Genomic DNA, 16,629 nt, shown 5'->3' with positions numbered 1-16,629 from the left:
TCCAAATCTCGCTTTCCCATAGCTGGGCCCACACCACCAGTGCGATCTAGTGTGAACTGGATGGGCATTAGTTTAACAATATTTGTTGAGCAGCTACCGTGTGGTGGGAATCAAAGGAGAAAAGAGCAGAAAGTCTCAGAGCGCTAGTCTCAGGGAGAACCTGGCCAGGAAAGAGGCAGTTACATTAGGAAAAAAATGGGTGCTCCGTGGACTTATAACAGCACCAAGAAGGGACATCCAATCTTTGCCGGAGCAGAGAGGAGCTTCACAGGGAGGCCTAAAAAATGCGTAGGAGGTGGCCAAGGGCAGACACGATGACAGAGGCTTCCCAGGGTTCCAGGTAGAGAATAAGAAAGCATAGCCTCCTCTGGAGACTGAAAGGAGGTGAGCATGGCTGGAATGTAAAAGTGTAAAGAGGAGTTCCCATCATGGCGCAGTGGTTAACAAATCCGCCTAGGAACCACGAGGTTGCAGGTTTGGTCCCTGGCCTTGCTCAGCGGGTGAAGGATCCTGCGTTGCCGTGAGCTGTGGTGTGGGTTGCAGATGCGGCTCGGATCCCACGTGGCTGTGGCTCTGGTGTAGGCCGGTGACTACAGCTCCGATTTGACCCCTAGCCTGGAAACCTCCATATGTGGCTCTAAACATACAAAAAGACAAAAAAAAAAAAAAAAAAGTGTAAAGAGAGAAGCTGCTATGGAGAAAGCAGGGGCCAAAGAGACCCTGAATGGCTTTGTAGCTTTTAAAGCCTCAGACCTTTGGGACAATACGGCATCCAAACCGACAAAACTCATCCACTGGACAAGACACCCGAGTAGGACGCAGTGGGGGAGGAGGGCCGATGCGGAGAACTGGGAAGGAGCTTCGGGATGATGGAAACAGCCACAGTCTCTATCAGGATCACATTTATGCGCAGGTGTAGACCTTTGTCAAGATGCACAGATTGTACTCTTTAGAGGGATGAGGGTCATTACGAGCATTTTACCTCAACTGAGAAAAAAAATTGTGCATGAGGCTCACAAGCTTCAGGACAGTGTGTGCTGTGTGATACCACTTAGTAAAAAAGTGAAAGGCAGGAGTTCCCGTCGTGGCATAGTGGTTAATGAATCCAACTAGGAACCGTGAGGTTGTGGGTTCGATCCCTGGCCTTGCTCAGTGGGTTAAGGATCCAATGTTGCCGTGAGCTGTAGTGTAGGCCACAGATGCGCCTCGGATCCCGTGTTGCTGTGCCTGTGGTGTAGGCCGGCGGCTACGGCTCCAATTCGACCCCTAGCCTGAGAACCTCCATATGCCATGGGAAGCAGCCCTAGAAAAGGCAAAAAGACAAAAAAAAAAAAAGTGAAAGGCAATGTGTGTTGCATTAACATATACACGGTACTCTGTATAAAACAGACAACGAACAAGGACCTACCCACACAGCACAGGGAACGGTACTCAGTATTTTGTAATAACCTGTAAGAAAAAATAATCTGACAAAGAATATTTATAGAGAACCGAATCCTGTTTCTGTACATCTGAAACTAACACAACACTGTAATTAACTGCATTCTGGTTTTTTCTAAAAAATAAAATAAAAATTTAAAAAAACAAAGGCAACTCTGTCTGGGAAAAGCATCTTAAGACCTTGTTTGGAAACCAGTGATTTCAGAACAGTTCACGAGCCATTCTACCGATCCTAGACTTGAGCTGCAACAGCCCCCAGCTAACCCAGATTCAGACTGGCCCCCATCTTGAATCGGTTCTTTCCAATCCTGTTGCTGTTGGTCCTGAAGTCTGTTTTTTATAAGCGGACAAGATTGCTTGGTGTCTTATCTGAGGTCAGCAACCAAGGGCCCGACTCCTGAGACTCAGCTTTTACCCTGCAGGGTGTGTCCCCATACAGAGATACAACCCCTTAAATTTTGCTGGTATGTTATGCTGTTTCACCTTACACCCTTAAACCTCTTAGAATTTACCAATGTCAGTGAATTTAATAAAAATAGTGTTATACCCGTAAAAAAAAAAAAAAAAAAAAAAAAAACACACAAAGGCAAGGTGTATTTTCCACAAACACAGGCTCAGCGATGGCACCTTCAGTGTGGCTGTGATGGTGGCCTTGGGTCCAGGGAATCTGAAGCTGCTATGGAGGAAGCAGGGATTAAAGAGACCCTGAATGGTGGTGTAGCTTTTAAAGCCTCAGAACTTTAAGGGGGAAAAAAAAAACCCCAAATATCACTTGCCTGATACAATATACAAACAGGTCAAAATGATCCTCTGACAAATGCATCTCAACAATCACCAATATTGATTCCACAATGTGCGTCCCTGAAAACACTAAGAGGGGCAGAAAATTCACAGACAGGGACCCTGTAATTCAATCGCAGACCCTTAGTTAAAACCTTAGCAGTCTCTACTACCCAGTCCACCTTCCTCTCAGCCTTACTTCATCACCTCCCCACAAATAACAGAAAGTAGGCACATCTAGGCCCTGGCAGACAGGGATGAACTCTGGAAACACACCGAGCTAAGAGGGTGGGGAACCTAAAAATTAAACAGCCGAACTAAGCAAAACGCTGGGGGAAACGAAACAGTACAGAGCAAATTTAGAAAGCTCAAGAGGAAGTAAAAGTATTTTCATACACACACAAAAAAAGAAGTGTCCCACGTGCTTTGGCCAAACCAAACTCCCCCTTTGACTCAACTGCTGATACAAGAAGCCAAGGCTGTGAAAAATTCCCACTTTCCTATCTCTGCACAGAATAAACAGTGAAATCAGTACCACACAGCTAACTTGCCCTGCGAGACCTTGAAAAATCTGCCCCAGATAAAATAACACATGACAATCACCTCCAGAAAAACTCTCAGAACCGCACACCATTCCTGTTCCAACAGCCTGATCATCCACAAACGCGGGTCTCTGCTGTCAGTTCCTAATCAATGCCTGCCAAAGAGTCCAGCCGTCCCATAGAAACACGGAGAAGCATCTGCTTCCAAATTCAAAGTGAGAAAGACTTGTTTAAAACAATCATCATCATCATTTCTTTTTAAATTGGCGTTAGGCGGTTGGAGAATCCTTTTCTCCCAATTCCAAATGTATAAATGTCAAGCCGTCCCGTTCACCGTGGCCCCTGGTTTGGAGAGGCACCACCTCTCCAGTCCCTCAAAGGGGCGCGCTGAAAACTCTCTAGGCAGATCCGCTGGGCTTGAACAACCCTTCCCTTCTTTCCTGCCATCGTGCGCTTGTTAAATGAAGGCTTCGCGGCAGCGGGGCCACCCGGAAAGGCTGACCATGCCGCCCCCCAGCCGGGCAGCCTCGGACACACCACTTACTCGGAGTCTCAGCCCCAGGCGCCGGGCCGGGCCGGCTCGATCCCCGGGGAAGGAGAGAAAACAGAGAGCAGGTACCGGGAAGGCGATGCTCCGCGGGGCAGTGGGGACCCCGAGGGGTGGGAGCGGGGAGGTGCGGCCCGCCCAGCCGGTCTCCGGGACCGGGCGGGCGGCCCAGAGCGGCGAGCCAGGCCGCGGCGTGGCGCCGCCCCCCTGCCCCGGGCCCCGCCGGCCTCGAACGGGGCGGCGGCCGGACCTGGAGCAGCCGGGCCCCGGGGAGCCGGCCCGCGCACCCCCGCTTGCAGCCCCCGGCCCCCCGGCCCGCGCACTCCCGCAGGCCCGGCGCGGTGCACTCGCCTGCCCACGGTCTGGTTGGCCAGCTGCTTCATGCGGTTGAACTGCTTCTTCATGGTGGCGACGGCGGCGGCGGCCCGCGGGGCTCGGGCCGGGCAGGACTGGGGACGGCCTGACGGCTCCTACATCGCTTCCCGGCCGAGGCGCGGCGGCAGCGGCGGCGGCAGCAGCAGCGACCGTCCCGGCCCTTGGCCCCGCCCTCGCCGCGTCACTTCCAGCGGCGCCGCCCGCCAGCACCGGCCGGGTCGGGTCGGGGGAGGAGCCTCAGGCCCCTGGGCAGCGGCGCAGCCAGGCCTGAGGCTCAGGAGCCCCGATCCCCTGGGCTGCCCGATCTCCCCGCCGCCCAGTCCGGTCCCCTTGCCTCGCGTGGCGCGGCTGCTCAGAGCCCCCGCGGTCCACTAGGGCCTCGGGGTCATTTCGCTCAGCGGTCTCCTGCTCCAGAGATATTTAACTCATTTCCCAGACTAGATCTCAAACCCAAGGTGGAAAAAGCAGACACAAAGAAGTTTAGACAGGAGGACACATCATAGATGGCGTCCAAGAACCTCCAAAACGCACCCTCGGGACTAGACCCCGGAGTAGGGCAGAGTGGGGAGCAGGGTGGAAGTGCAGCCAGAAAGGAGCTTTGGGATGGTGGATACAGTCAATGTCTGTATCAGGGTCAAGTTTAGGTGCAAGTGATTTATACTCTTTGTAGGGATGTGGGTCACTATGTGTATTTTACTTTGATTTAAAAAAAAAAAAAATGTGTGTTGGAGTTCCCATCGTGGTGCAGTGGTTAACAAATCCGACTAGGAACCATTAGGTTTCGGGTCCCACCCCTGCCCTTGCTCAGTGGGTTAAGGATCTGGCGTTGCCCTGAACTGTGGTCTAGGTCGCAGACGCGGCTCTGATCCTGAGTGGATGTGGCTGGGGCCTAGGCCAGTGGCTGCAGCTCCGATTGGACCCCTAGCCTGGGAACCTCCATATGCCACAGGGAGCGGGCCTAGAAAAGACAAAAAACTAAAAATAAATAAATAAATAAATGTGTGTTGTTGTGTGAGGCTCACAAGCTGTAGGACAGTGAGCACTGTGTGATAGCACTCAGTAAAAAAGTGAAAGGCAAGGTGTTTAACACGTACACAGTGCTTTCTAAAAAATAGGTAACCAACAAGGACCTACTTCAAAGCAAAGGGAACTACACCCAGTATTTTGTAATAGCCTGTAAGAGAAAATAATCTGAAAAAGAATATTTGTATTTGTGTGTATATATTATATATAAAACAGAATCACTTTTCTGTACACCTGAAATTGACACAATGTTGTAAATCAACTCTATTCCATATTTTTAAAGTAACTAAAAATTTAAAAAAACAGGAGTTCCCATTGTGGCACAGTGGTTAATGAATCCTACTAGGAACCATGAGGTTGCGACTCAATCCCTGGCCTTACTCAGCAGGTTAAGGATCTGGCGTTGCCGTGAGCTGTGGTGTAGGTCACAGACGTGGCTCGGATCCCATGCTGCTGTGGCTCTGGTGTAGGCCGGTGGCTACAGCTCCAATTAGACCCCTAGCCTGGGAACCTCCATGTGCCGCGGGAGCAGCCCTAGAAAAGGCAAAAGACAAAACAAAATGAAACCAAAAAACAAAAGATCAGGAGTATTTTCCACAAACACACGCTCAGAGTTGGCACCTTTAGCTTGGCTGTGATGGTGGCCTCAGGCCCAGGGAATCTGAGCGGGACAGTGGCACTGGGAAAATCACACAGGTGGTGAAAAGGACCAACCTCTGTGCTGAAGTGTCATGGGGGTGAGCCATGGGGGCATGGGTTGGGGGAACAGGTCACTGGAGACAGGCCCTTTGTGAAGTCCCAGGCCAGACCCTCATTGCCTAGAGACTCCTCATTGTGTTTGGATTCTCAGCCACGCACTGGCAACAGTGCAGGAACACTTGGTGGGATTGTCCAACTGCACTGGACGCTTTTCACAGAGCGGACGAGGTTAAGTTCTATGACCCATAGCGATGGTCTCTTGGTTTGGGACCCTTGGTTCCAGCTTAGGCAGGTCCCTAGGGCAGGTGGGTGGTAGCGCCACAGCTCTAATGTCACAAAAGCTGTGCTGAGGAAGGGAGATGAACAGGGACCTGAAGATGTACCTGCATCCAAGACAAAGGAAGTTGAAGATGCTCAGTCCACCTTCAAATCAGGGAACGAGAGGAAAGAGAGTTGATACCCTAAGAGACAAAGAAAAGCTTCTTCCACAGACGACATCACTGAGAGAACTACCCAAAGAGCAACAAGCAGGGTCTGATGCTGACAGTGAACTCATGAGCAGCTTGAATCAGAACAACATGTTACTGAAGAAAACTTGAAACCTGAAAAACCAGTGCAAGGTGTAGATTTGGAAATACAATGTCTTCACAGGAGATTATCCTCTCATTCCTCCAGCCAAGACAATGGACAGGTTCATTGCCGAGTTACAAGCCTATGCTGTGGAAAGAGAACAAATCTTAGCTGTTTTAGAGGAGAAACCTTGGGAAAACAGCAATCCGAAAAGAAAAAATTTCCACATGATGGATATACTTGTTGCCAAAGAAGTAGCCCTGGTCAGACTTCTAGATGCACATGCAAAACTCTGCACTTGATTTGAAAGCAGTGGTCAGGACATGTTGAAAGATACTATTCAGAACTTATCCCACACCATTTGAGACAAAGACATTGAAATTGATGCTTTAAAAGTTCCCGTCGTGGCTCAGTGGTTAACGAATCCGACTAGGAACCATGAGGTTGTGGGTGTGATCCCTGGTCTTGCTCAGTGGGTTAAGGATCCAGCCTTGCCATGAGCTGTGGTGTAGGTCACAGATCCTGAGTTGCTGTGACTCTGGCGTAGGCTGGCAGCTGCAGCTCCGATTAGACCCTTAGCCTGGGAACCTCCATATGCTAAGGGACCGGCCCTAGAAAAGAAAAAAAGACAAAAAAAAAAAAAAAGAAAAAAAAAGAAAGAAAGAAAGAAAAAAGACATTGCTGCTTTAAATTAGAAAGGTCAGACTTTACTGACAATCCTGCAAACCTCCAGGGATGGGGATGAGGTGAGGGGTGTTGCTACGAATCAGTCTGAGGAGTTTCTGCAGGAACAGAATCTGTTCCAACAACAAGTGAGGATAATGCAAGAGTGGAAAGAGCACGTGATGACCTCAGTGCAGATTATGCAGCGGGAGTCAACTCATCTCCAGAGAGTGCCGCAACAACTTCAGGTACAGGTTTTAATTCACAAGGATAAGAATTGTAAACAACAAGCCAAGTACACGCACCTGATCCACAGTTGTGAAGGGAACGAAATCAAACTCAAAACCTTGGGGAAGCAAGTAGCACAACTTCAGCTCAGCCTAGAGCAGCTCTGTGATTCCAAAGATCTTTTTGTAGGGATGTTTGACCTTATCATACCACAACCCACCACCCAATCACTCACTTGCGAGTCAGTGGACTCTCTTAAGGACATTAAATATGATGTATTGACTGAGTCTTCTCAATTGCTCCAAAAAGACACAGGAGACTTAAGAAAAAGTGATGGAGGAAAAAGATGCCGTGATTAGAACCCTCCAGGGAGAGAAGCAGAGATTGTCTTATTCCATCGCAGCCAGCACCGACCTCAAAAGGAAAGGAGGAGGACAAACAGATTCAGAAAAGCAGCAGCTATGAAATAAACAAGATGAATTACAAGGCTAGGGGTCCAATCAGAGCTGCAGCTGCCGGCCTACACTACAGCCACAGCAACATGGGATCCAAGCCGCATCTTCACCTACACCACAGGTCACGGCAACGCCAGATGTTTAACCCACTGATCGAGGCCAGGGAGTGAACCCGGAACCTCATGGTTCCTGGCCAGATTCGTTTCCCTTGTGCTACAACGGGAACTCCGACGAACTCTTTTCTTTAATTGACAATTTCACAAGTGAAGTGAGTGAAAATGAACCTTTGAGGCAGGCGGTAATCAACCTCAGGGAAAAAGTAGTCCATTTTGAAGCAGATGTGTATAAACTAAAAGAAGCAAAGGAAAAAATAACAGAAACATCTAGGGAAAGGGAAAAATCAGGTCTTGCAAGAGACAAATATGAGGTTCTCCATGTTGTGGAGAGAGAAAGAAGTACAGAATGTGAGAATCAAGGAAAAAGCTCTCGCTTTGGAGCATCTGCCGAAAGAGGAAGAGCTAGGCAAACAGAGGAATTAAGCCAGTTTTGAAATGCCCTGCTGTCCACACAAGAAGAGAGGTTTGATTCAAAAAGAGAGACACAAAGCCATGTTGCTATTGAAATGGAAACAAATGGAAAACTGTGCCCCCCAGAGCTAGGTTCAACATTTACATGACAAAGAACTACTGTTAAAGAAAGAACCAGAGAGGTTGAGTCACCAGGCTTTCCAATCTGGAGATGCCTTTCTTTCTTTCTTTATTTATTTTTGATCTTTTTGCCATTTCTTGGGCCGCTCCCTCAGCGTATGGAGGTTCCCAGGCTAGGGGTCTAATCCGAGATGTAGCCGCCGGCCTAGGCCACAGCCACAGCAATGTAGGATCCAAGCCACATCTGCGACCTATACCACAGCTCATGACAACGCCAGATCCTTAACCCACTGAGCAAGGTCAGGGATCGAACCTGCAACCTCATGGTTCCTAGTCAGATTCATTAACCACTGAGCCACGACGGAAACTCCTGAAGAGTCCTTTAAACTCAAAGCTTTGGTTGCAGACGTTAGAGCAGCTAAACTAGGCATGGAAGTCACCACCTTTGAGGACAAGCTCCTTCTGTCCTCCAGGGCCATGGAAAATGCCAGCCATCAAGTGAGCCTGCAGATAGAGTCATTGAAGAAACAACTGCATATCATCAGTAAGCAGAGAGAGGACATCTGGCTACCGCTTTCTCTGTCACTAGGACAAGAAAAGCAATATTCACAAGCACTAGCTAACATGAAGCTGGTCCTCATGGCAAAGACAGACCACCTTGAAGGCAAACTAGTATCAGCTCACAAACTTCAGGAGGAAGCAAATGCAGCCTTGGGTGTGAAGGAAGAACAAATTAAAGATTTGAACAAGCAAACCGAGGTCCAACAGGAAGTGCTGGATGACGTACAAGAGACACTGATGAATAGGCAACGCAGAAGGAAAAGTAGATAAAAGGCTGATGAGGAATCTCTTCATGGGCTTTTTTTTTTTTTTTTTTTTGTCTTTCTGCCTTTTCTAGGGCCGTGGGTGCAGTATATGGAGGTTCCCAGGCCAGGGGTCGGAGCTGTAGCCACGGCCTATGCCACAGCCACAGCCACGCCAGATCCGAGCCACGTCTGCGACCACACACCACAGCTCACGGCAATGCCAGATCCTCAACCCACTGAGCGAGGCCAGGGATCGAACTCGCAACCTCATGGTTCCTAGTCGGATTCGCAAACCACTGTGCCACGACAGGAACTCCCCTTCGTGGGCTATTTTCAAACACCCAAACACCAGTGCCCTGAAGTGGTTCCAGATAATAGGAAGCACTCTGGGCATCAAAAGGGAAGCCATGGAGATGCTTTGGAATGAAGAGCAAGGCGGTGGTCCAGATGGAGGACTAGGTGGCTGGGATCCAAAAGTGTCCCCAGTACACCTCTGGAACCAAATCAGCCATCAGCGATGCCCAAGAATTCTTCCTCAGAACTTTTCATTAAATATCTAGATACAGAATCTCCCCACACTCTTCCACCACCCAAACCCTCTGCTCCTGATGTGAAACTTTCAGATGCACCAGGAAGGAAAAAACTAGCTCAGAACGTCCAACCCCATCTTCAAACTACCCTCGGATCCACACCCAAAAAACCAGAGGTGAAAGTTGGCTCTCTGTCTCTCTGGTTAACACTCCAGGACCTGAGCCTGGTAGGTCTGGGCATCTTCTTTTAAATGCTCTTACTGATGTTTTGCCCACAGGCATATCTTTGCTGCTGTGACCTGGCATTACGCTGGCACTGGGCTGAAAGACTTTTCCCAAGCAACAGATGGTTCCCTAGCCAGAGACAAAGACAGCCCTTCAAAGAATGACAACATGGCCTTTTAGGAAAAGCCATGCTTTTTTTTTTTTTTTTAATTTTACTCTGCTTAATAAACACATTAATATTTTTAGGACGTGTGTTTTAAGGATGTCAATATAGTCACCCACCTTGAAACAGTGGTTACTTCTTATGAGAAAGGGTATTGGTGGGGTTAGTGGCTGTGAGCAAAGGTACTTCAAATAGTGTTCATGATGCTTTTATTTATTTATTTTATTATTATTATTATTATTTTTGGCTGCACCTGTAGCATGTGGAAGTTCCCAGGCCAGAGATCCGATTTGTGCTACAGCAGTGACCCGAGCTATAGCAGTGATGATGCTTGATCCCTAACCTCTTGAGCCACCAGGGAACTCCATGCCTTCATTTTTTTTTTTATGAGCTAAGTATTTATGTACACCTTAGCTAATTAAAACATTAACTTGTGTTAATGATCAAATTGATAAAATACACAAGTGCACACTCCTTGTACAAGAAAAAGGTGAACAACGCAAAAGTACAAGATGGATCCTGGACTTTTTCAAAGACCTCATTCCATTTATTTATTTATTTATTTATTTATTTATTTATCTATTTTTTTGTCTCGACTTTTGTCTTTTGTCTTTTGAGGGCCACACCTGCAGCATATGGAGGTTCCCAGGCTAGGGGTCTAATCGGAGCTGTAGCCGCCAGCCTATGCTAGAGCCACAGCACTGCCAGATCTGAGCTGGGTCTGTGACCTACACCACAGCTCATGGCAACGCAGGATCCTTAACCCACTGAGCAAGGCCAGGGATTGAACCTGCAACCTCATGGTTCCTGGTCAGATTTGCTTCTGCTGCACCACGACCAGAACTCTCCCATTTATTTATTTTTTATCCTGCTTTTTTTTTTAGCTGGTCTCTTTCCCTAGGCATAAGAGCCAGCCCACAGCTCTCCCAGCCAACGATTCTCATTTGCCTCCTTCGGGACACCCTTCTCTCTACCTTTCACTGCTAAGCTTCTGAAAAGAATACTTTACTGCTTGTCTCCAGCTCATGTCTCACTGACTTATGAAAGCTCCCCAAAATCTTGTCTCAGTAATGTCTAGGGCATTTTCTAATGCTTTAAAAATTAGTCTTTTAAGGAGTTCCCATCGTGGCTCAGTGGTTAACGAATCTGACTAGAAACCATGAGGTTGCAGGTTCGATTCCTGGACTTGCTCAGCGGGTTATGGATCTGGCATTGCCATGAGCTGTGGTGTAGGTCACAGACGTAGCTCAGATCCCATGTTGCTGTGGCTGTGGCATAGGCTGGCAGCTGTAGCTCCGATTGGACCCCTAGCCTGGGAACCTCCATATGCCGCAGTTGCGGCCCTACAAAAAGGCAAAAAGACAAAAAAAAAAAAAAAAAAATTAGTCTTTTAATTAAAGTCTCCATAGCATCTGATCAATGTTGTTCACATCTTCATTCTTTAGAATTCTCTCCATCGTCTTTCTTCTGGATTCCCTTCCTAACATCAGAGCCTTCTTTCTCAGCTTTCTCTGTGATTTCTTCGGACCACTTCCTAATGGGTATGTTCTCTCAGGTACCATGGTCCGCTGACTGTCTTTTCACTGGCCCTGTGGTCTCAGGGGGAAACTCACCCCCCTCCATCATTTGATGTTCACCTGAATGCCACTGACTTCTGAATGCTTGCCTCCCACCTCATCCTTCTCCTGACTCCACCCTGATTTATCACATTGTCTGCTGGACATGTTTATCGGGATGTGCGTAGACTTCTGAAAATCAATATGTCCAAATCCGAGCTCGGTATCTTCCCTTAGAACTTTCTTGAGAAAACGTGCTTGTCATCCCCACCCAGACCACTCTCCAGCCACATGTGCCTTCTTGCAAATTCAAACAGACTCTTATGCAAATAGCTTCCAGGCTAATCTTGGCAGGATCATGCCTTACAAATTGTGCAGATCAGAAATGTTCAATCTGCCTCCAATTCACCTCTCGGGCAGGGGGGTGGGGGTGGGGGGTGGATTTACACCCAAAATTTATAGGGAGGGCCAAACACTAAACAGATGAGCAACACAGCAGGTATTAGTCACATATATCTACAGCCACGGGGAGAAGGACACGATGACACCATGCAAGGCCAAACAGAGGTTGCCCTTGGGCCCAGCTTGAACAAGCAGAGACTGGAGGGGGCAGACTTTGGAGTCCCAGAGGGTGGAGAACGTGAAGGTGACTCTAGGTCCCGGGAGGAGGGTGCAGTTGGCTTGTTTGAATCATTTCCCAGGCTGGAAGGGAACGGGAGGTGGCTACTTGCGGATAAGCAGTGCCTGGTTGTGGGGTGAGGAGGGTAGTTGGACTAGGGGCCCTTACCTGTGAGAGCAGAAGGGAGGGAATTTGCAATTAGGCCATTTGAAGCCCTCTGATTTTACCAGATGGCCAGGCCATACTTACTATTGAATCTTGACTTCAGGGCTTATACCCCAATGGATTCTTTGATAACTTGACATCAATTTAAACATTGGTGATGATGGAGACTTCGAGGCAGGAGTGAAGTCCTTCCCTAGGAGGTGACGTTGGCACTGCACCGAGAGGGACAGGTGGTCCTCAACCACATAAATTGTATGAAACCTAACTGAAGTTCACTCAGTTGATTCCAGTGGGTCTGGACGAGGGGTAACATCCTCTAGCTCCCAGCCATTGACTGATGAGGTGGGAGGCCATTCCAACTTACAGGTGGGATGTTCCAGAGGGCCCAGGTTCAGCTCCATCCTCTAGCAAGGAGGCCTTAACTACCATACCAAGCTTGTGGGATGTGGCTTCCAGGACTAAAGGAATCCTGGGCAGCTGAGTATTCAAAGCTCAGGATCTGCGAGAGGCTCTATATCCAGCAAAGCCAATGCATGGCTGGCTAGCAATTCCTGCTCTGATGGTATGTGATGCAGGGCCAAGGAGGGCAGCTTCTTGCATCAGAAGCCCACCGACAGCTTATGGACATCACAGGTGGTCCAGAGACCCCAGGAAGCAGGAAAGGAAGCTGCTAAAATCTCTTCACGGAAGCAGTCTCTGAAGGCACTAAGGGGAGCCCCTGTTGATTTCAATTTAGACAGATTCTAGAGCCTTTTGTTGGAGTGGGCCCACCCAAGGTGGGCTACTTTAAAAGTAACAGCATAAGAGTTTCCCCTTGTGGCTCAGTGGGCTATGAAGCTGACATGGTCTCTCTGAGGATGCTGGTTCAATCCCTGGCTTCATTCTGTGGGTTAAGTTTCCAGTGTTGCCACAAGCTGTGGCATAGGTCACAGATGCAGCTAGGAACTGGCGTTGCTGTGGCCTGCAATGTCGTTCTGATTCAACCCCTATCCTGGGAATGTTGATATCCTGTAAGAGCAGCTGCAAATGAAATAAAATTTAAAAATAAAATAAAAATGAAAGTAACAGCATAAATGGGCTTAGGTAAAATTTGTCAGTGAGGCATATACGTCCTCTAGAACCCAAAAAGGACTAAAACACGTTGGGTGCATGTGTCATTAACAGTTGTGTAAAACAAATATCACCAAAGGAGGATGTCATCAAGGTACTGTTGTACCTGTACTGCTGATATGGAGAAAGGAAGATGCAGTTAGGATCCTGTCTGCAAAGATTGCATGTGATAGCAGAGCTGTTTAGGTACCTGTGGGTGACAAGGTAAAAATGTACTGGGCCCCTTTGGAGATGGAGGCAAACTGGATGAGGGGATGTTGAAACAGGCATGAACAGAATCTATTAGCCAAATCACTGCAAAATGTTTACCATATTTAAATTTAGTCAGATCCCATGTATTTTAAGGGTATCCAGGATTAGTTTTAATCAGGAATGCTAAGACAGAAAGATACAGAAATGACTGTCCTGGAGAGAGAAACTTTTTTACACCTCCAGATCCTGAGAAACAAGAGGCAGAGCACACCGGGAGGGCCACGTGGGGAAGCACCAGGGACTCGGGAGGCAGAGGGAGGAGTAAGGGGCAGGGGTGGGCAAGAGGCTTTCTTGCGGTTTCCATGGGAAGAAATGGGTGAGGTTGTCTAAGCAGGCTTAGGATGGGCTAGTTTGAATATTTCAGTGGGCTCTGGGGCATAATGGTGTCCCTAGCTGATTGGTGCCCAGCTTTGGGGTGATTGCTTGTGGCAGAGGGATGGCGGCCCGGATTGTAAGAGCCCCATAGAGGAGGTGGTTGGGGATGTGAGCTCTGGATTTGTACACTCACAGGTGGATTATTTACAACCTTTAGGAATTAGCTGACCCTGGCAGGTACAGTTCCTCCAAGAGGAGCAAGGACTCTGGTGTCAAAGCATTAAATACAGAAAAGAGAAAGCACGCTTATTACAGTAGGTAAAACCATAAGTTGATACTGGGGAGTAAGTCCAAGAAGATTTGCCAAAAGTCGCACTTTGGTAGATATTAAAATTAGCCCAGAACCCATGTTACAGAAGCCTCAAAGCCATCATCAGCTCCCATTATCTTTTGGCCATATCATTTGTTTTCATAAATTTTGGATTTCCAATTGGGTTAAATTGTGAGATTTTGTTTAATGAAAATCACTGTTCCCTCTGCCTGTATGTAGATTTCTTTTTCCTTTTTATTTTCATTCATTTTCAGGGGTGGGTTGTTATCTGAGATCCTTGGGGGTGGGAGCTGTCTTTTTACCTTGCTCACATTTATCAGTATTTTTTCCTACAGAGAGTCACAGATCAGCATGATCGGGACTTGGGTCTCTGTCACGGCAATGATTTTATGGTTTAGAGACCCCAGACTTAAGTCAGGTTTGAATTAACACCTCCACTGTGACACGGGGTGTCATGAATGTTGGTTCCCACAACCCTGATGATCAGGATTTTGACCACAGGGCAGCAGGGACCCAGTGGAAGAGCACGGGCACAGAGCCCCAAAGTTGATGGATCCAAACCATTTTCTGCTGCAGCCCTACCTCTTCCCAATGTAAGCTGCTTCCCCCACCCTCTTCTCTCTGTACTCATTCCCTCAGGACATTTTTTTTTTTTTTTGGTCTTTTCTAGGGCCGTACCCATAGCATATGGAGGTTCCCAGGCTAGGGGTCTAATCAGAGCAACAGCTGCCAGCCTACACCACAGCCACAGCAACGCAGAATCCAAGCTGCATCTGCGACCTACGCCATAGCTCATGGCAACGCCGGATCCTTAACCCACTGAGCAAGGCCAGGGATTGAACCTGCGACCTCATGGTTCCTAGCTGGATTTGTTAACCACTGTGCCACAGCGGGAACTCCTCCCTCAGGACATTTTTGACTTCTAACAGTAAAGTCATGGGTCTTTTTTCTTCTCCATCTAATCACATGTGGTGCAGAGCTTCCAGGTTGTTACAGGGAAAGAGAACTGTGTGGTGGGCCCCTTAGAGGACTGTTTTTTTCCTCCAAGGAATGCAGTCATGATCCCTAGTTTAAAAAAAAAAAAAAGGAGTTCCTATTTTAGCTCAGGAACTGATGTTGTCTCTGTGAGGATGTCAGTTTCATCCCTGGCTTCGCTCAGTGGGTTAAGAATCTCACATTGCCATATTTGCCGGCATAAGTCACAGATGCAGCTCAGATCTGGTCTTTCTGCATCCACGACTGTGGTGTAAGCCTCAGCTGAACCTCTGATGTGACCCCTGATCCAGAAACTTCCATATGCTGCAGGTGTGGCAAACACACACACACACACACACACACACACACACACACACACACAGTGTTGGAGTGTACATCCAGGAAGATCATTTTTGTCTTAAGTCCCCGGTGACAAGATCAGTCCTTTGGCATGCTGGTAAGTAACAACAGGAAGCAAAGCCTGCCTGTATTGGTTAGTTAGGGGTTTTGCCCTGAGAGAGAAATTGACTATCAACACCCCGCCCCCCACTTTGGTTTTTCATCACTTCTTGGGCCATAGACTGTCATGGATGTGCACTTGGAAACACTTAGGGGTCGGGAGAGCACATGACAGTATCAAGGGATACAGCAGCCCAGGACCCAGGCAAGGTCACTAACTTGCCTGCACAGTAGTGACTCAGGAGGTAACCGGGGGGCCATTCTTCAATCTTCCCGGGGTTGTGGCCTCCTGCCTTTGTATGAACAACACAAGGGGTCACTTCTGGGACATGCTGTGGGTACTTTTCTACAAGAGCCTCTATGGCTGCAACGAGCAGCCAGTGATGGAAATCAGGCTAGACAGTGACCAAAGTGCTAGGTCCACACCCAGAAAGTGGAACTTAAGCACCCACCAGTTAGGATGTTGGGTTGTCACTATCAGGTTGGAGCCTTGGAAGCCACCCATTAGACACAAGGCACACTGATGGCATCTCAATTTGGCATATAGTGAATTGATAGTAGTTTCTGGATTTCCCTGGTGGAGGGGGTGGCCTAAGAAGCCAGCATTGTCACAGTAGAGGGTCAGGTTGCTGCTGTAACACCTGATTGATCCCTGGCCCAGGAACTTCCCCATGCCAAAGACATGGCCAAACAAATAAACAGAAAGCACAATAGTTTTTGCCTAGTTGGCCAGAATGAGACATTAGGGTAGGAGGAAATGGCAACATCCATTTGAGATAACAGAACATGAGCTTAAGCCCAAGCTGGCCAGCAAATGGCACTTACATCCCAGATAGTACCTGCTGCCTTGAAAACTAGTTAACTAGCAAAGTACTGGGTAGTTAAAGCTGATCAGGTGTTCTCAATTGAGGTTAGGCATCCTATTTGTGATGCCAATTGCTTTCCTCATCTCTCCTTCAATCTATCAGAGAGAGATTCCCACCCAGACTTAAGGGGTTGGCTGAGCACAGGACCTCAACACCAAAAGATGTGATGGACAGCAGTTTACAGGTCACATTGACTCACAGCCCAGGGCGGGACACTACACAGCATGCAGGGCTATGTGGGGTGTGGGGTGTATTGAGAAACAGAGTGAACAGGTGGGGGCTGGGGAC

The 16,629-nt window shown here is 48.2% G+C and overlaps 1 protein-coding gene across 11 annotated transcripts in view; it reads right to left on the bottom strand.

Annotated features, from left to right (window-relative positions):
• ARHGAP17 (Rho GTPase activating protein 17) overlaps positions 1-3,866 on the bottom strand; it is a 108,139-nt gene extending 104,273 nt beyond the window's left edge. For 10 of the 11 annotated variants that reach the window (XR_002341007.1, XR_002341006.1, XR_002341010.1 and 7 more), the window contains exon 1: positions 3,661-3,865. Coding sequence is in view for 6 of the 11 variants with exons in the window: in XM_021081341.1 (XP_020937000.1) it covers positions 3,661-3,713 (53 nt within the window). In the remaining 5 variants the exon portion in view is untranslated. Of the gene's footprint in view, positions 1-3,660 lie in introns of all 11 variants that reach the window. The other variant, XR_002341008.1, reaches the window with a different exon arrangement.
• Positions 3,867-16,629: the final 12,763 nt, after the last annotated feature.

The sequence above is a fragment of the Sus scrofa genome, unplaced genomic scaffold (assembly GCF_000003025.6).
Source record: "Sus scrofa isolate TJ Tabasco breed Duroc unplaced genomic scaffold, Sscrofa11.1 Contig1431, whole genome shotgun sequence".
NCBI lineage: Eukaryota > Metazoa > Chordata > Mammalia > Artiodactyla > Suidae > Sus > Sus scrofa.
The sequence above is the reverse complement of the archived record's forward strand: the minus strand, read 5'-3'. Positions and strand labels throughout refer to the sequence as shown.